The sequence below is a fragment of the Clupea harengus genome, chromosome 6 (assembly GCF_900700415.2).
Source record: "Clupea harengus chromosome 6, Ch_v2.0.2, whole genome shotgun sequence".
Lineage (NCBI taxonomy): Eukaryota > Metazoa > Chordata > Actinopteri > Clupeiformes > Clupeidae > Clupea > Clupea harengus.
The window spans coordinates 4,534,250-4,554,063 of record NC_045157.1 but is presented as its reverse complement, the minus strand read 5'-3'; the positions used below and the strand labels follow the sequence as shown (position 1 = coordinate 4,554,063).

Here is a 19,814-nt window from a genome sequence, read left to right as displayed (position 1 = left end):
TACCATACTATATAAACTATACCATACTGTACTATACTATGTTCTTACTCTATCCCTAAACATCCCTCCTCTCTCTCTCTCTCCGTCAGATAAGAGTTTTGGGAGCTGTGTTTTGTCCTGGTTCTTCCTGTGGCACCTGCTGTGGTTGTCAGTTATGCAGCTGAGACACTACCTGTTCATCGGCACACTCAACCCCATGCTCAACCGCCTCACTGCAGGAGAACCAGCTCTGGGTACATACACACACACACACACACACACACACACATACACACACACACACTGATGACTTCTTCCTATGCAGGCTTCCCCAGTATGATCCCATGACACATGATGCAACTGCACATGGAATAAGAGGCTCAAAATGGCACTTTCACACTCAGGATCATAAGACCTCTCACTCAAAAACACACACTGGCACGTACACACACACACACACACACACACACACACACACACACACACACACTCCCTCTCTCTCTCGTGTGTACACATACATAAACAGTGTTTCTTTTCTCTCACACATTCATATCTTACACATGTACATTCTGACATATAGCAGCTCTCTCATACACACATGTACCCACACATCTAAATGCATTTCTCAATAATTCATGACTGAGCACATTGAATTTCATGAGCAGGCAGTTTTATCAGTCATTCGATTCTGAAGAACATCATCTTAGAACGTGTGCGCGCCCACACACACACACACACACACACACACACACATGCATTAACTCATTCAAATAATTCAAATACACATGCTGAAATGTATGCATGTGTGTGTGTGTGTGTGTGTGTGTGTGTGTGTGTGTGTGTGTGTTTCCTTCCTCAGTGAGCACCTACACAAATGCCTTTGCCATCACTCAGCTGTGTGGAGTGCTGTGTGCTCCCTGGAATGGCCTCCTTATGGACCGGCACAAGGGGCGCGCCAGAAAGCCAGGTCAGGCCAGCTGTCACTCTCACACTCTCATCTCACTCTTTTGGGTCATAAAATCATGAAAGCCAGGTCAGGCCAGCTGTCACTCACACACTCTCATCTCACTCTTTTGGGTCATAAGATCATGAAAGCCAGGTCAGGCCAGCTGTCACTCACACTCTCATCTCACTCTTTTGGGTCATAAGATCATGAAAGCCAGGTCAGGCCAGCTGTCACTCACACTCTCATCTCACTCTTTTGGGTCATAAGATCATGAATCTCTGTGTTAAGGTCTTAAATAAACTGGACCATGGAATGCTGGCTGTCTGAACAACTCAAGTACCAAGAGTTATTAAACAGTTATTAAAGAGTTATTAAAACAAGTGTGCGTGTGTGTGTGTATGTTTCTGTGTGTGTGTGTGTGTGTGTGTGTGTGTGTGTGTTCATGTTCCTGTTATTATGTGTGTATGTTTCTGTGTGTGTGTGTGTGTGTGTGTGTTCATGTTCCTGTTATTATGTGTGTATGTTTCTGTGCGTGTGTGTGTGTGTCTGTGTGTGTGTGTGTGTGTTTCTGTGCATGTGTGTGTGTGTGGTGCAGGTGAGAGCGAGCGTGACGCAGACCTGCAGGCAGCCATCTTGTCCCTGGCTGTGACGGCGCTGCAGTGTGTGCTGTTCTCTGTGTGCGCGGCCTCCCCCCTGCTGCCCCTGCAGTACCTCACCTTCATCCTGCAGGTGCTCAACAGGTCCTTTCTCTATGGAGGAAACGCAGCCTTCATCAGCGTGGCGTGAGTACACACACACACACACACACACACACACACCACACACACACACACACACCACACTCTTTTGTTTTTCTCTTTTTTTACACACACAACCACACACCGTACCCGTGTATTTACACATAGCTGTATGTTTGTACGCATTTGTCTGTGTGTGTGTGTGTGTGTGTGTGTGTGTGTATGTCCAGGTTCCCAGCAGCCCATTTTGGGAAACTGTATGGTCTGGTCATGGCTCTGTCTGCGGTGGTGTCTCTGCTGCAGTACCCCTGTTTCGCCCTGATCAAGGGACCCCTGGGGGGAGACCCGCTCTATGTGAGTAGATAAACACTAACCAACATCCACTCACACCACTGACCCCACTAAACATCCCCCTAATACTAACCGGAATGCACTGGGCTGATCATGTATCTCTCTTTACTGTGTTGTTTTGCTGTGTGTGTGTGTGTGTGTGTGTGTGTGTGTGTAGGTGAACATTGCTCTGACCTTGTTGACTTTGCTGGCCTTCATCCACCCCATCTATCTCTACTTGCACTGCCGTCGCCTAGCAACGCAGAGGGGTAGAACCACAAATTAACCCTACCAGTTTGCAGACAGAAGGGACCAACTTGTACCTTAACATATGGATTATTTGTGTTGTTTTAATTCAGTATTTTTTTAATTGTTATTTGTCTTTTAACACTCATACGTTCTTTTTTGTTAAAATGTGTACCTGTAACACTTAGCTTTAGCTTTTTTATATATTAAAGATGTCCGTTCCAAATCAGGATCTTGGAGTAGAAACCTATTTCAGGAAATGAGCAGGGAGTTAGGTTAATGATCTGAAAATGCTCTCGGAAACCACGGAGGTTGAAGGAGGAGCTGTCTCAGCCTTATTGCATTTGTCAGAATTGGTAATAGGAGCTGTCTCACCATTATTGCATTTGGTATGATCGGGACGAGGAGCTGTCTCACCATTATTGCATTTGGTATGATTGGGACGAGGGGCTGTCCACCCTTTACCAAAGCGCAAGTGATTTTAGTGCATTTACATCCTTTCGCAGGGAAGATTTGACATGCCTTAAACAATCAAGAGGTTACACTTCTTTCCCAAAATGCATAGCATGTGAGCCTGTGCTGTATTGCCTTATACTGTTTAAAGTCATTCCGAATGTCACTCATGAATAATCCTGTTTTAGCTGTGGGAAAGCATGCAATGCATGTTGGGAAAGGAGCAGAATTTAGAGTGTGGTGTCACACCTGCCTTCCCCTCTGACCTCTGACCTCTGCGTGTGAGCAGCTGTTTCATGTGACCCCCCCCCCCCACACACACACACACACACACACACACACACGCACACACTCATAAAAGCGTCTAGTTAGCATGCTTGTCAGACCACATAGAGGCCACCGTATGTGTCTGATACTTAACTGTGCTATTCTGAATGAAGCAGGTCGTCCAATCTTTCCTTCTTAAAGCTGGTTAATTGTTTATTAATGAAATAATGTGTCTGGCCTTCTGGAACTTTTTTCTATTAATTTACTTTTCATGTATGGAGTGCTGTTCAGTTGAACTAACACACATACACATACAGACACACACACACACCCACAGTTACTGCCAAACAAGGACACACTGCCCTCTCTTGGCAAAACTAGGTTATTGTTTACTTGTGACCAACACAATTGGACAAAAGTTGTTTTACCTCATAGTGTTCAGAGCAATAATATTTTTACCTTGCAGTAGTCAGTGCCAGTATTTTGTCTCACTTTTTATACAAAAGGGAATCGCATATATGAAATAAAACCATGTGGCAATGGGCTCTTGTCTTATAGTGTCATTTCATTCTAATTGTGTTTGTTTATTCCAATCGTATTTGTTATTACTTTGTTGTGTGTGTGTGTATTGGGGGGGGGTCCCATTTGGTGCTTACTACCACCTGAAGCCTATGGGGAATTACACTATTACACTTTCTGCAGAAAATCTACTGCATCAATCTCTAACCTAATGCTAGCATAATGCCAAAGTATTTTTCAGTGATGCCCATCTTGCGCATGAAAGTCAACCTACATTTCACTAAACATGAGGTAGGGGTAAGCACTACTGTACACATACAGTAGACGCTAACATCCTCAGGTGAACATTTCTGTCAGGACAACCAGCTTGTTAGTAACACACACGGTACCATGGCGCCCCACGGTGGTAGACCTCACACAATGACTTGAACTAAGAGACCCTAGCCCCTAAATGTTGGCAGTTAGAGACATTGACATATATAGGTCTATATATGTATGGTTAGAGACACATACTTTTTAGCCTACTTGCAAACTGGGGGGGGGTGGGTGGAGATACTCTTAGACTGCATACTCTGCATCTTGGAACATCTCAAACAGGGCCATTTTCTTTGTTCCTCGTTTACAGAGCCTAGACTAGGCCGGGATTCCAAAACGCACTAAAGGTCGTTTGTAGAATTCCTCTTATGAGTCATCTTAAAACTTTGGAGAGCTTCCTGAAAGCATCGTTGTGCCAGTGGGGTAAGTTGACCCACCACCTGTATCTGGGCAATCCCTTTTCTTGTCATGTGACCCTACATCTAGTTGGAATTCTCCATTTTCATCTTGCAGTGGAATCCAGAACCATGTGAATGAAGTGGTAAGCATATTTTTCCTCAAAAGAAACATTTCAGATCAGGTATAATCAGTGTCACATCAAAGTAATTAATCTCAGTTTAAAATGTTATATCAAATATGTTGATGAACTGATTTGCATAAGCAGAAACACCATACCCCTGGCAGGTACTACCAAGCCAGGCAGTTTTCAGGTTAGAGGCCAGTCTAAAAGCAGCATTGCCATCACCCATTGGCAGTAGGATGATTGGATGAAGATTGGGCCAATGTATTTGTCATACATATGAATGGTGTTTCTGCCTATGCAAATTAGGACATATTCAATAAGTGTGGAGCTCATGTGCATATTCAAATGAATTTCAAAAGAAACTTGTAATACAAAAAAAGTTACTTTTCATGTATACTTTTACTATGTAAAGTTTTATTGTGGTAGGAGTAAAGGAAAACATTAAGACTATTTGGGTGTATTTTGGGCATATTCGATTAGTGTATAGCTTATTTGCATATTAAAATTCATTTTCAAAGAAACTTGTAATACAAAAAAAATAACTTTTCATGGGTACTTTCATTGTGTAAAGTTTCATTTTGATTGGAGAAAAGGAAAATAATTACATTTTTGGGGTGTATTGTTGCCTGGCATCCTCAACTAGGATTTCTTAGGACTTTTAGTATGTTGTTCTGGACACTTCATAGAAATGATCTATGCTAAAAAAAAATCTTTTACAATTAGTCTGTCGTAAAACGCTACTTTGCCTGGACTATAAGAACTTTTCCCAAAATGGTGGCTGGAGGGTAAAATAAGCCAGAGCATTGGGGGTAAGTTAAGTCGGTAGTTCATCTTATCCCCTCATGTTAACATGATATTAAGTCAAATATTTGGTGTTTAAATGAATAACTGACACTCTATTTCATATTTTACATGTAACATGACAGCTGTCATGTGATGTAATTACAGAAGAAACAGATAGGAGCTCATTAGTCCCTAGTTTCTCTATGCCTCCTTGTGGATGACGTAGAAGCATCACTCTTGTTTTGCCATTTTGAATAGCATTTTTCATACATATGTGTCATGTTAGTGTTCATGTAATTGGCTACAAAGTTTGTGAAATAAAAAGTTTTATCCAATTTAAGACTTGCATTTCTTCAGGTGTCGAAACTGTAGACAAAGAAGTTGTAGTATTTATTTAATGAACACCAAAAAAAAAAGCAGAATGGGGGATTTAATTATAAATAATTATATTTCGAATTATACTTGTGGTTAATATAATAATAATAATGATCTGGTGAATATTAACTCCTCAGATGGCTCAACTCATGGGGCAAGTTGAGCCAAAAGACCACTTTTTTGGGACCCAATTTTTTGTTGTGTATTTGAGATAGGCACACTGCTAAGGTTTCAACTGAGGGCACACGTCCTGAACTTGTGTTGTAGGCATTCATTTTGTAATCTAAATTGAATTCAGTTTTTTCTGTCTCATAGTTCCTTGGCTATAGGTCGCTCAACATACCATCTATTGTTTAAAATCATCCAAGGCCAATGCTGACGTACCAACCTGTTGGTACATGTCTACATCATGAAATAGGCCTCTTCCTCATCCTCAAATTCCTTCTTCATAGATATCCAAAAGTGCTCTTGCCCAGGCAGCATGCCATTCACTATTTGACACTTGCAAGTGGCAAAGAGCAGGCTTAGGCTATGTTGGACATCTTAAGTATAGGCCTAATATGTTGACATGTCAGGCAACAAACAAATCTAAATACTGTGTAATACTAATATTTCTAGTCATAAACATTTTGTATTTGTGTGTGTGTGTGTGTGTGTGTGTGTGTGTATGTGTGTGTGTGTGTGTGTGTGTGTGTGTGTATAGAATAGAAAATAGAAAAGCCTTTATTGTCATTGTATTCATACAACGAAATTTTGAGTGCTTCTCCTGTGCATGTTGGTGTGACGAGGGACAACATATAACACAACAACAACATATAACATAACAATACTACAACTATCCAAAAACAGTAGGAACAGCCCCCCCAAAATATATATATACATTAAGAGTAGAACAAAGTGCGGTGGCATAGACTAAAGTACTTCAATAAATACATCAATTAATACAGCTTTGTTTATGCACATGTGTAAGGTGACTGAGATGGTATGTGACTTGTAGTCAATAAAGTGCTTAGTGTTTAGTGCATGTCGGTATTTAGAGTTCTGATGGCTGTCGGGAAAAAACTGTTCTTAAGACGCGTGGTCCTTGCTCTAAAGGATCTGTACCGTCTGCCTGAGGGCAGGAGAGTAAACAGGTGGTGGCCTGGGTGAGAGGAGTCTTTTAAGATGTTATTGGCCCTGCTAAGGTAGCGGGAGCGGGCAATGGATTCCAGGGAGGGCAGTGAGCAGCCAGTGATTTTTTGTGCTGTGTTGATGACCCTTTGGAGGGCTCTCTTGTCTGCTGCGGTGCAACCGGAGTACCACGCCGAGATGCAGTAGGTTAGTACACTTTCGATAGTGGTGCGGTAGAAGGCCACCATCAGTTTACACTCCAGGTTGTTTTTCCTGAGTACTCTCAGGAAGTGTAGTCGCTGCTGTGCCTTTTTTACTGTCTCTGAGGTGTTGACAGACCATGAGAGGTCATGTGTCACACATGTTTTGAAGAATAATATTTATTTAATGTCAAACTTTTTTTTTTCAATAATTTTACTTCAATGAAAAGGTAAGATTTTTGTGGATATTTTGAGTGAAAGGCCAAGAGGTTAAACAGCAAAGACATATTTTTTCATAGCCTGTTTTGCTCATATTCACTAAGGGTGCCAATAATTGTGGAGGGCACTGTATATACATACATGTTTGTCAGCATTAGGCCATCTACAGAATGGCCAAGTATAATGGATAATAACCTCAGTATAATGAGTGGGTTATACCACACAATGCAATAAAGAAACAGTTCTTATTAAGGTAAATATACATTATTTGAATGCATACTCCCCTCATCTCTTTTAGAATGAAAACATAAATGCCATAAATCATTTGCTAAATAAACTAAGATCGAATTTAGAGTTATATTCATTAAATAGTAGCATAAGAGGGACGGTAGAAAGGCAGTTCTCAGTGATTTGATCAGGTCAGCTAGTGCAGAAAAATGGAATGATAAAGCAGTGTCACCTCACAAATGTCACCTCTGTATCAACTTTCTCCTGATGCTAACGCGAGTCCACAGGTCTCTGGCACTCTTTGTAATGGTGGAGCCAAAAGGCAAACAGAGGTTTCTGAACGGTTTTATTTGTTAGCTCTCTTTGACAGGAAAATGCTTACAATACAAAACACTGGTTCACTTCAGCAGTGTGAGCCTAATCGGGCCCAAAGATGGCGGCCGGCTTTTCGGAAGTGACGTCTTTGGAATCCATGAAAGGGGTAAAACTGACTGAATGTTCCTTATTTGCAGCAAGACGTAACATCATTTGGGCTTTTACGACAGACGTGTCCTCCACCCGTTTACGGCAGATACAAACATGTGCTGCATCTCTCGGTAACGCCGCATGCGCTTGGATCCAAGAAGTGAAGTGTTTTCCCCGTGATCCGTTCCGTTGAATTTGAAGGTATTTGTGGATATTTATTTTAAAGAAGAACCATGATTGTTTTACAGCTGTGAATCAATATGTTCCATATGCGAAATGATCTATGATTTGTTGTAGTTGAGTTAGTGATAGCTTACTAGCCTAGTATCACAGACAAGACGGGCTGTTGGGAACTTGCCACGTTGTTTCTTTAAATCAGTTAACATTAACTACTGAATTTTCTTTGATTCTTTTGTTGTATTTATATGCACCATCATATTTCATTAAAATAAAATGAAATACCTTCGCTATTGTAAACTCTAGCTTCACCTCGTCTCTGATGTTTGTAACTTGTCTGGCACAGCTAACTAGCTAGCAAATTATCTAACTTATCGACTGAAGTTATGCTAGCCTCCTGTTAACTCTATTGTGCAATCTTTATTACTGCATTGTGTTGCATCTCATACTGAGCTGGCGGTCAGGACTCCTCGAAGACACTGCTTTTGAATTCGTGTACTTGAAAGATCTAATGAAATGAAACACTGAGTTACAAACTCCATTTCCATTCTTAGGATGTCTTTTCGAGGGGGTGGTGGAAGAGGAGGATTCCGTGGTGGTCGAGGTGGCGGCGGCGGTGGAGGATTTAGAGGTGGCGGCGGTGGTGGATTTAGCCGTGGCGGTAGAGGAGGATTCGGTGGTCGAGGAGGCGGCGGCGGCTTCCGACAAGATTATGGTCCCCCTGAATATGTCGTCAGTAAGTTTTGCTGAAAGGTTTGCCAAGAGTCCACCTCCCCTGGCTCCTTTCCCTTATTGATAACCTGGACAGATTTCCTTCCAGCCCATGTGATGTTTCAAATGTGAAGAAGCTCACTGCTGTGTAAACTTAGTGCAACCTAATATTCGAAATTGACCTTAATGGTAGACTAATATTGTTGTTTGCTGTTGTCTCTACAGATGTAGGAGAGTTTGTGCATCCTTGTGAGGATGATATCGTGTGCAAGTGCACGACAGAGGAGAGCAAAGTGCCTTACTTCAACGCCCCGGTCTATCTGGAAAACAAAGAACAAATAGGAAAAGTGGACGAAATATTTGGAAATCTACGGGAATTTGTATCCTTTCTCACTTTAAAAAAGTCTGTGCTGTTAGTTTGTTGCATGTTCATTTTCTGTTCACTCCCCCAGTGGTTGAAGTTACTTGTGCAAGATATCTTCATAAGATTCGTATCCATTTCCCTTAACTCCGTTGCAGTATTTTTCTGTCAAACTATCAGAAAATATGAAGGCATCGTCGTTTAAGAAACTACAGAAGGTTGGTAGCCCTCTTTCTAAGCATCTATGTGGACAAAACACAGTGATTCTGCCAAAAATCAGTCACCAGTGCAGCTTGCTCGGGGTTGATCAATGTTCATTCTTTGTTTCTACCCTCAGTTCTACATAGACCCCATGAAGCTTTTGCCCCTGCAGAGGTTTCTCCCACGACCCCCAGGCGAGAAGGGGCCACCCAGGGGGGGTAGAGGCGGCCGAGGGGGCCGTGGAGGTGAGATCACTGTTCCTGTACTGCGCACTAACCTACTGTAGTGAACTGTACTGCGGACTAACCTACTGTAGTGAACTGTACTGCGGACTAACCTACTGTAGTGAACTATACTGAAGGATGGCTGGAGTGAAAGTCATTTGGACATAGGCCTAATATGAAGGCTGACGGTGTTATGATTTGCTTGTGGCTGTGAAATTTGAATTCCGTTCATGAAAGTCAGTCATTTTGCCGAGCCAGATCTGGGAACAGATCTTGGAAGCTGGTCTTATGAAAAAATGTGACTGAACATGGCTAAGGGCTGCTGCCCTTGATGGGCAGGGACCTTTTGACAGTCATGCCAAACATCCAGCCACAGACAGCTTGATGAGGAGTCAAATGATCTGTGCCCTGTTGCTGACTGAGTCTTTGGACTGTAACTGTGTTCAGACTCAGACACCACTCAGCAATGTTGGAATATAATAATAATAAACTTTATTTATATAGCACCTTACATGCAAAGGAATGCAGCTCAAAGTGCTTTTATATACTGCATGTTTGCTACTGTACTGATGTATACATACTCTAATAAAGACGGTTATAAGTATCAGTTCCATCAGTGCTACACACTGCCTCTGCACCCACAGTGGTTCCCTGTGGGCTGGTTTGAGCAGTAGTCCGTAGTAATATACAACATGGGTGTTCGTGTCAAATGATGTACCATTTCTGTTGCTGCAGGTGGCTTCCGTGGAGGAAGAGGCGGAGGCTTTGACCGAGGAGGCCGGGGGGGCGGCTTCCGTGGAGGCCGGGGCGGCTTTGACCGAGGAGGCCGAGGTGGTGGCGGATTCAGAGGAAGAGGTGGCAGCGGTGGTGGCGGCCGTGGGTTCAGAGGTCAGTGGAAGGCACTACAGGGAAACTGTGGATCTGATCCTAGCATTCCGAATAAGTGTTTTTATATTGTTTTGTTAATAAGCTTTGAGGAAGGTTGTATATTCAGATTTGACCATGATTTTAATGCACACATCTCCCCCAATAATATAGCATATAATATACATATATATGTATATGTAATCCGGGTGTTCAGAGAATTAGCATTTGAAATGAAGAAAACTCTGACAGCTGTGTGTTTTTGCTGATGCAGGAGGGAGATGATGACTCGGCAGAAGCAGACCTGATCGTCCCACACCACTTGAAGATTACAAAGGAAGATGGAGCAAAGAGGCCGTTGTGCTTCCTCTCTGTTGGACTTGTTTTCGAAACGAGACAGCGACCCCTCGGCCTTTTGTACCTTTGGCCTGCAATGCGATTTTTACTTTTTGTATTGTTATTTTTTGTGCTGTATAACGTGTGCATTCCATCGTTTCCCCGGTGTCTCCGAGCTATCAATCTGAAATTGTAGTCCCTGGTTAATGACTCGTTTTCTTTGAAAACCCCTCAGACAACAATGAACATGAGGCTTGTTATGAATTGGTAAAGGAATGTGTCAATGTTAGAAGATATGTTTTAATGGACAAGGACTTGAATGTAGTCCATATGACTGATTTCCTAATTGCCAAACAAATAATGTCAAGTGTTGTAAAGGAAGTCTCTTATCAATCTCTTGGTTTGAATTGCTTGGTTCAAAAGCTGGCAATACCCAATCAGTGGCTGAAGCCATTGTGTGCCCTATAGATGACAAACAAGCTTGGTGTTCTGCCAGTGTCCCACAAAACGAAATAAAAAAAGGTAGTTGGTAACCAGCTGCCATTCAGAAAAAAGTACTCCTGCCTGCTGCGTTCGTGTGTTTTGTCTTGAATGTTGAATTATGTATCCTTTTTTTTCCCTGATAGGTTTTTCAGTTTTTCAAACATGGCACAAACAATTGTACGTATGCACCTTCCCCACAGCAGAGATAAACCATTTCACAAGTTTTCACAATTTACAAGAAAAAGATAAATCATGAAAAAAAGGGCAATAGGAAAGTAATAATAACACAGTCGGAGGTAACTTAAGCCATTAGATAGAATGTTCCACACACACACATTTACATGTGAACAGACAGGTTTTTTTTTTTTTAGGGGTCCATGCACAGGGTGGAGGGACCCCTGTAGCTCAACGACTGTGTTATGAATTATGTATCTTTTCTCTCCTAAATTGGCTAAAGCAAGTTTGCAAAGATAAGCAAGAGGCCCACCAATTGAATTCAGTCAGAGGAAGATAGAAAACGTGTAGATCAGAAGAATTTAGAACACCGCATTCTTCTCATCGTAGGGTCCTGTAATATCACAACACCATCTGACGGTGTTGTTCAGTCAGCCACAAAAAAAGGTGATTTTGCAGCGAAATGTTCTATAAAGTACAAACTAAACAAAATCTGCAGATGCCCTAGTCTTTGCTTTTTAATGCGTTTAGCAACCGCGGCTTTGTGTGATAGGTCAAGCTGAATCAGTCGCGGCCAGTTCTATTGTCGTCGCAATCAGCATGTCGTAAAGCAACATGGAGTGCAGTCAGCGAGCAAGGAATCGACGTTTTTGATTGGCTAGGGTAAAAGTGTCAACCACCGCCCACATTCGGTTTCCCTCGTCTCATTTCACTGGTGAAAGAAAGACCATGGATACAGCTGGGAAAGTAAGAATCTCTTTTTTTGCAAATAACCACAGCAAATGAATTGTACATTCTATCAGACCAATGTGACATTCATGTTGCAAAAAGATATCGGATGAATAAAGAGTTTTCTTCAAGTTGCTGCGTGCAACCAGCAAACGTTAGGCCGTGCATGCGAACTTGCATGGAACTATGAGCAGAGACCTAACGTTAACTTTAAGCCTCAGAAAGTTGCACAGTCCGTGCAGGCTACAAAGAATAATTGTGTGCTTGCCAGTAGGCCAGCTGAACTATTTCCCACCGGTGCATGCTCCTTTATGTAACCAACGATGGCAGAACCAGTCAACGGTCTTTGTTACCTTTACCGTTTACCGTTCTTTATCTATGCCAGGCTGGTCTGCTAGCTTTGGGAAGATAGTGAATTCTCTGCTGGTTACAGTGTGGTTGGTGTGCTTTTTTTAAATGGAAATGTACGCAAAGACACAGTTGGGAATGAAGCCACACCGATCTTTGTACATAAACTGTACAAAAATGGAACCTAGTGAAATCCAGCCCTTTTAATGATGCTAGTTTTACTTTTGGTTAACTTCAGCATCACGTGCAAGCACAAGATTTGATGAATGCTGCCTAATTTATCTTCAGTGTAGTGTCCAAGTCTGCCCACTCTGTGTGTAAAGCGTATTTATTCTATAATTATTTACAAAACTCAACGTTCATAAACACTTTGGATTGTACCATTGATGTGCGTGATAATCTTGTAGAGTAATCGCCCCTATGCCTCACCAACAGGTGATCAAGTGCAAGGCAGCGGTGGCCTGGGAGGCAGGGAAGCCTCTGTCCATAGAGGAGGTGGAGGTGGCCCCACCCAAAGCCCATGAAGTTCGAATAAAGGTGAGTGACCATCTCTCTCTTTTTCTATTTCCTCTATTCTCTTTCCTCTAGACAGGGGGTGCTGCAGCGACAAAAATAGGCCTACTGAAATAATTCGATGTAGCTTTGACTGAAGCAAGAGAACTCGGGTAAATGTTAGAGTGCTGTAGAGAGTCACTTAAAATGTAATCATGGTTTGACGCTCAATCATTACTTTTCTTCATTAATGAGTGACTGCGGAAGTGAATATCAGGGTGAACATCAAGATAAATGAGTACATTATAGTTTGATATATTAGGTTTCACCACGGCTTTTCACCACTGCTGTCGTCTCCTAGGAGACAGTTGCATGATGGGATATTGTAACAGCTGGATGAGCTGAGGGTATGTTCTGCTGTCTCTGCTGTGAGATTTAAGAGAGCCAGCTGCATGCCGGCCTCTAGAGCAACTCCACCAAGCCTTCTGACTTCTGCAATCGTGTTACGCTGACCATTTTCCTTCATTTTATCAAAGTCTACACTTGGCGATTTATAGTGCAGTTGTTACAATTATGAATATATATTTGATTTACCCCAGAAGTAAGATGGCTTGTGCCTGACTGGAGGAGAAAAGGTCTGACTATAGCCGGTTCACAAATTTTCATCACTTCACAAGTATTCACAAGGTTTATGTTCAGAGTTTGTGTATATGCATGGTGAGAGAAAACCTCCCGTTCGTCCATAATTGAGTGGCCTACGGTCATTCCAGATCCACAGTACCTTATGTCCCCAGACATAGTGCCTTTCTCTGCAAGCATCTCTTTGCATCCAGTGATGGCCTGCTGTCATTGCAGATCCACTCCACCGCGGTGTGCCACACTGATGCCTACACCCTGAGCGGGGCGGATCCCGAGGGCCTCTTCCCCGCCATCCTGGGGCACGAGGGAGCCGGGAAGGTGGAGAGCGTGGGAGAGGGTGTCACCAAATTCAAGCCAGGTATGACAGAAACATTCATGAAGTATTAACGTTGAACTAAACGTGGCGAAATATAATTGTCTAAAAGAGAGTGTTATGTAAAGCTGCATTTCTTGGGTAGAGTGTTGGCCTTAACCAAACAAACAATACATTTGTGATTTAAAAGGGAAATGTCTTTCTTTTTTTTTTCTCTAAATAAGGTGATGTGGTCATTCCACTGTATGTGCCTCAGTGTGGAGAGTGTAATTTCTGTAAAAATCCCAAGACCAACCTGTGTCAGAAGATCAGGTAATTAGAATCCATTATCCTATCACTGTACACACACCTTCAATCATGACATTTTCCCCCTGAAAATAAAACAGGTTCTTACACTCTGACTACACACATGGTGGGTCAGTCTCAGTTACACATGTGTGTCTGGGTGTGTCCTCAATGGAGAAACAAGATGTAGGGAGAATATGTGAAATGTTTAACCCATATGTGACCTTGGAGTGTTGCCTACTTTGTGCTGGCTGATTTGAAACTAGAATTCAGGAAGGAAGTTTTACTGCATGGCACAGAATGGACCACCATCAATCGTCTACACCTCTCACAGATTAATCAGTTTATAGTTCAATCAGATACTTTTAATAGGTCAAAATACAAATGAGCAGTTTAACATGTAATTAAGACTTGTGACTGAATCCGCACTTGGCAAAAATCCCCCAAACAGAGGTGTCGAGATAATTTGCGATGGATCTGTAGCCATGTCTAAGTGTTGTTATATGAATGAACATCTCATTTTCTCAATGCCTGGTGTTGTCATGCCCACGGTTGTCACAACATCCATGATGGTCTGAAACATTGGAAGATGGTCTAGACATTTTGAAACTGTAAAACTATGGTAGTTTGTAGGGCTGAACGATTAATTGCATTTGCGATTAAATCGCAATATGGTAAAACGCGATTTTCTACGCAAACGCGATTTTCTACGCAACGTCCGCGATTACAACGTGGTCTAAAAAAAAAAAAAAATGTTTTTTTTTTTTTTAAGATGGTAAATCTTGCACACAGTGTTTAAAAAGTGCATGCCTAGTGTTTATATTTACCATGACTTTGTTTAAATTACTTAAATGCACAGTGGCAAAGCCACCGATTTGTTTTTTTTAAGATGGTAAATCTTGCACACAGTGTTTAAAAAGTGCATGCCTAGTGTTTATATTTACCATGACTTTGTTTAAATTACTTAAATGCACAGTGGCAAAGCCACCGATTTGTTGTTCTTGTTTCTGTAATGAGCAGTTCAATAAAAATGTAAAATGTGGGAAAGAATATTTTACACTAAATGTATCTAATATTGTGTTGGTCATATTTAAATCATTCATTACGTTTTGTTGGGAAAAAAAGAGGATAAAAAAAAAATCGCATATTAAATCGCAATCGCAATATTTTGGTAAAAAATCGCAATTAGATTATTTGCCCAAATCGTTCAGCCCTAGTAGTTTGTGGTCTCAATGAAGTCATGCAAGTACATTCTGGTAGAAATGATCACGTTGTGGTATGCTAACAGCACTGGGCTAGCAGGATATAGGCTAGCAGCACTGGGCTAGCAGGATATAGGCTAGCAGCAGTGGGCTAGCAGGATATAGGCTAACAGCACTGGGCTAGCAGGATATAGGCTAACAGCACTGGGCTAGCAGGATATAGGCTAGCAGCACTGGGCTAGCAGGATATAGGCTAGCAGCACTGGGCTAGCAGGATATAGGCTAGCTAGCAGCACTGGGCTAGCAGGATATAGGCTAGCAACACTGGGCTAGCAGGATATAGGCTGGCAGCACTGGGCTAGCAGGATATAGGCTAGCTGGATATAGGCTAGCTAGCAGCACTGGGCTAGCAGGATATAGGCTAGCAGCACTGGGCTAGCAGGATATAGGCTAGCTAGCAGCACTGGGCTAGCAGGATATAGGCTAGCAGCACTGGACTAGTTCCTGCAGTGCGAGTACAGCTGATCAGATTGTCCCTCTTTTCTGTTCCAGAATCACCCAAGGCCAGGGGCTGATGCCTGATAAGACCTCCCGCTTCACCTGTAAGGGCAAGCAGGTGTTCCACTTCATGGGGACCAGCACCTTCTCTGAATACACCGTGGTGGCGGACATCTCCCTGGCCAAGGTGGATGAGAAGGCTCCGATGGATAAAGTGTGCCTGTTGGGCTGTGGCGTCTCCACTGGCTACGGGGCTGTTCTGAACACTGCTAAGGTAATGGAGTCCAATAAGGATGATGCATTAAGTTGTTGGTGCACAGACGGGGTTACTTACTTACCTAACTACGTACTTACTAACTAGCTAATGTTTGTCATTTACATGCTGACTTAGTTACAGAGGCATGGGTTTAGTCACCAGGGTAGAATTTTATGTATTCAAATACCTCATTCCCCCTCTGTTTATTTTACCACGATCAATGTTTTTACCCTAAACGGGATTCTGATTGGGTCAGATGAAGCCTGGAATTAAGCCTAGGTTGATTATATTCTTGTGGTAGACTTGAGTATTTTGTGACATTTACACGTATAAGTAACAACTGTTTTAAAGGATTTAATCACAAAATTAATTTTGAAGATGGACCAAACCATGTGAGAGGAACAGAGGAAAGCATGATGTAGCCTGTACTGAGTAAACATTTCGTAATATTTGGCAAAAACTAGTTTTATTTAGTTATTTTCGAGTTATTGACATGTCAGTCCCCAGTGAACGAAATTGCAGAGCAGCGGCGGTCATAATTAGTGCAGAAACCCCAGAGCACAAATTCTATTTTATTTGCTTCATAAATTGATGTGTCAAGTAGATATTGCTTCACCGATGAGGAAACTGATTGGCCGTGATCCGTGAGTGGCTGTGTGTGTGTCGGCTGGCAGAGAAAGCCATTCCACTAGAAAAGGGAATCATTGTGTTGTAATTTCCCTGGTCTGGAATTGGTTTTCTAATTCCAAGCGTTGCATTGCCTAACCTTGTCTGTGTTTGTTAGGTGGAGGCAGGTTCCACCTGTGCCGTCTTCGGACTGGGCGCTGTCGGCCTGGCTGTGATTATGGGCTGCCAGGTGGTTGGAGCCACCAGGATCATCGGCATCGACATCAACCCCGAGAAGTTCGAGGTGGCCAAGCAGTTCGGGGCGACTGAGTGTGTCAACCCCAAAGATCACAGCAAGCCCATCCAGGAAGTGCTGGTTGAGATGACTGACGGAGGGGTGGACTACTCCTTTGAGTGCATCGGGAACGTTACCATCATGGTCAGTATCTCAAGTGCTTTTGTCATTGGGATGTGGTGTACACATGTTTCTCTTGCCCTCTCTGGGCTTCTTCAGGAAGTGTAGCCTCGTCGCAGTAAGAGGACCTGTACGGTTGTAAGAGGTTGCATACCCTGAATGCTGAGAAGAAAGAAAAGATTTCATGCAGTGTTTCCCACTTCTGGATCTCCATGTTTCCCACTCCGATATCTCCATGTTTCCCACTCCGATATCTCCATGTGCTGTATATTTCATTCAGTCCCTTAATTCAATTAAATTCAATTCAATTTTATTTATTTTATTAAGCGTTCAGGTCTTTTCATTCTCAACGAATAGGTATGTCATTCCAGAAGTATTTGGGCCTCTGTTCAATAGATTTGAAATTTGTCCTTTTTTGTTGTGGCGTTTGAGGTCATAAGGTTTGTGAACATGCAGTGTTCAGCCCATGAGGGTGTAGGTGTTAATGGGCACTGGTTCACTCTGTCCTTGTGTTGTGTGTGTGCAGAGGGCTGCACTGGAGGCCTGTCATAAGGGCTGGGGCACCAGTGTCATCATCGGGGTGGCAGGATCCGGGCAGGAGATCTCCACCAGACCCTTCCAGCTGGTCACCGGCCGCACCTGGAAAGGAACTGCTTTTGGAGGTGAGTGTTTGGAGCTGTGCTGGTTGAGGCTAGTTTCCTCTCTTCAGCAGTGGAGTGAGCAGCCACTTTAAATAAACAGATTGCTTGCCCTTCCCCTCATCATCACAGTAATTTATCCTGTCTTGGAAAGACTCCACACGAATGCCTTGCACTGCGAACTACTTGTAAAATGCAGGTCAAGATTAATTGGTGGTTTGGGCCTACTTCCATTCATTGTAACTTTAGTCGCTTTGGGAAAGTAATTATGACGAGGGATCAAAAGATGAACTAATCATGACCAGTCTTAGCCTCTGTTGAGCATAGGGTGGTGAGCGTGACATAAACAGTCATATGAAAGACTGATCACCACACACACACACACACACACACACACACACACACACACACACACACAGGCACACACGCAAACATACAACTTAAACATCACAACTTTCAATGTGCTTCTATGTACTAATGGTCTCCAGGCTGGAAGAGTGTGGAGAGTGTCCCCAAGCTGGTGAATGACTACATGACCAAAAAGCTGAAGGTGGATGAGTTCGTCACTCACACACTGCCCTTCGCCCAGATCAACGAGGCCTTTGATCTCATGCACCAGGGAAAGAGGTACAACTTTCCCCAAACTGAAACTAGGCCTGTTGATTTGCTTTCTGTGATGACCCGTGATCTTTTTGATTCCTCAAGGGTGGTTAGGTCTTGTTTCATTGTTAAAAAATATAAGAAAATAGAAATTTTGTGATAATGCTGTCACTTCTGTTCGTTTGATGTTTTTTTTTGTTTTGTTTGTTTGTTTGTTTGTTTCAGTCTCCGTGCCGTTCTAAACTTCTGATGTGCCAGTGGACAGGGAGCGGTCTCTCATCATCCTTTCTTTGTTGTCTTGGTCCTGTTCCCCATCGCCTGGCACTTAACCTGTGGGCACTTAAGATGCCGTCCTTTTGACGACCATCATAGTTTGTTTTGCTTCATGTTTACGTCAAGGCACAACTGTTACAATCACCACTCATTAAATTTGAGTTAAAAAAAAAAAAAAGCAAACGTAATTTTTTGTCATCTCATTGCACAGTTGGCTAATTGTGGGTAGCATTTGTTACACAAATGGCATTTAACAGCAAAAAGCACAAACCCAAGATCATGACTGTGTCATTATCAGTGTTGCTGCAGAGCAATGGAGGTTTCTACACCACCTTTGAAATATATGGTGGAATTTAAAGGAAATGCAACTCCTGTTGCAAAGGAACATAAAAAAAATAGGATTCTCTGTACTGTTTTATTTAATGAAGTTAAAAATAGAAAAGAAAAAAGGACCGTAATTACGGCATGTGCAAAAGTTAAGGCACCTTTCCACTTCAAAGTCTCAGAAGATATGCAGCGAAGGGAGAGAGCAGTCATCCTTCCAGGCCTTGAACCCGGGTCTACAGGGTACCAAACCCGCAACCTGACCCACCTGGCCTTGAACCCGGGTCTACAGGGTACCAAACCCGCACCCTGACCCACCTGGCCTTGAACCCGGGTCTACAGGGTACCAAACCAGCACCCTGACCACAACATCAAAGAGCCAGGCTTAATGGCATGGCAGTCAGAGCACAAACTCATCTGTAGCGACGGCACTCTGTCACAAGATAACATTAACGTTATTACGTTAATAAAGCAGGTCCAGAATTGTCATCCGGAATGGTCAGCTAATGACAATTACAGAAGCTGATGAATTATCTGACTCCTCAAACATGGCAACACTCACAAATATAAGCTCCTCTAACCTACTGACAGGGGATCTCAATGAACTTATCTGATGCCCACAAAGTAGCAGAGATTTCAAAAAATATATCAAAGCATTTCTAACTTGCTATTTTCCAATGACTGAAATGTTAAGAAACAGCTGTTCAGGATAACTGAAAGTCAAGACAAGATCTTGAGGATCAGGAACACTTTCAGATAAAACTGCATGTCTGCTGGGCAGAAAGGCCAACCAAACTCCACGTGTGACTCAAAAGACCTGAAGGAAGATTGATCTGACGCATACAGTCATTTCATACACCTATCCTGTCTGAGAACATGAGATTCATGATCAAGAAGCTGCTGTGACCACCAAAAATGAATCTCCAAAATGGTAATCTTATCATGGTAACAAAGGGAAGGTCCCCACGCC

General features: G+C 42.6%; 3 protein-coding genes across 3 annotated transcripts in view; all 3 read left to right on the top strand.

Annotated features, from left to right (window-relative positions):
• slc43a3b (solute carrier family 43 member 3b) overlaps positions 1 to 3,502 on the top strand; it is a 16,532-nt gene extending 13,030 nt beyond the window's left edge. Inside the window, exons 10-14 of the mRNA XM_031569789.2 lie at positions 90 to 233; positions 839 to 946; positions 1,521 to 1,707; positions 1,893 to 2,016; positions 2,171 to 3,502. Coding sequence (XP_031425649.1) covers positions 90 to 233; positions 839 to 946; positions 1,521 to 1,707; positions 1,893 to 2,016; positions 2,171 to 2,278 — 671 coding nt within the window. The 3' untranslated portion in view covers positions 2,279 to 3,502. The remainder of the gene's footprint in view (positions 1 to 89; positions 234 to 838; positions 947 to 1,520; positions 1,708 to 1,892; positions 2,017 to 2,170) is intronic.
• A 4,227-nt stretch (positions 3,503 to 7,729) lies between these two features.
• Positions 7,730 to 11,126, top strand: gar1 (GAR1 homolog, ribonucleoprotein). The gene is made up of 7 exons (XM_012837331.3): positions 7,730 to 7,896; positions 8,427 to 8,608; positions 8,809 to 8,963; positions 9,103 to 9,162; positions 9,282 to 9,390; positions 10,105 to 10,257; positions 10,508 to 11,126. Exons 2-7 carry the CDS (start codon positions 8,428 to 8,430, stop codon positions 10,516 to 10,518), a joined length of 669 nt encoding a protein of 222 aa, XP_012692785.1. The 5' UTR covers positions 7,730 to 7,896; position 8,427; the 3' UTR covers positions 10,519 to 11,126.
• Positions 11,127 to 11,864: 738 nt separating this feature from the next.
• On the top strand, positions 11,865 to 18,683 carry LOC105908745 (alcohol dehydrogenase class-3). The gene is made up of 9 exons (XM_031568802.2): positions 11,865 to 11,973; positions 12,739 to 12,840; positions 13,651 to 13,792; positions 13,972 to 14,059; positions 15,787 to 16,006; positions 16,773 to 17,033; positions 17,536 to 17,671; positions 18,136 to 18,274; positions 18,473 to 18,683. Exons 1-9 carry the CDS (start codon positions 11,956 to 11,958, stop codon positions 18,495 to 18,497), a joined length of 1,131 nt encoding a protein of 376 aa, XP_031424662.1. The 5' UTR covers positions 11,865 to 11,955; the 3' UTR covers positions 18,498 to 18,683.
• Positions 18,684 to 19,814: the final 1,131 nt, after the last annotated feature.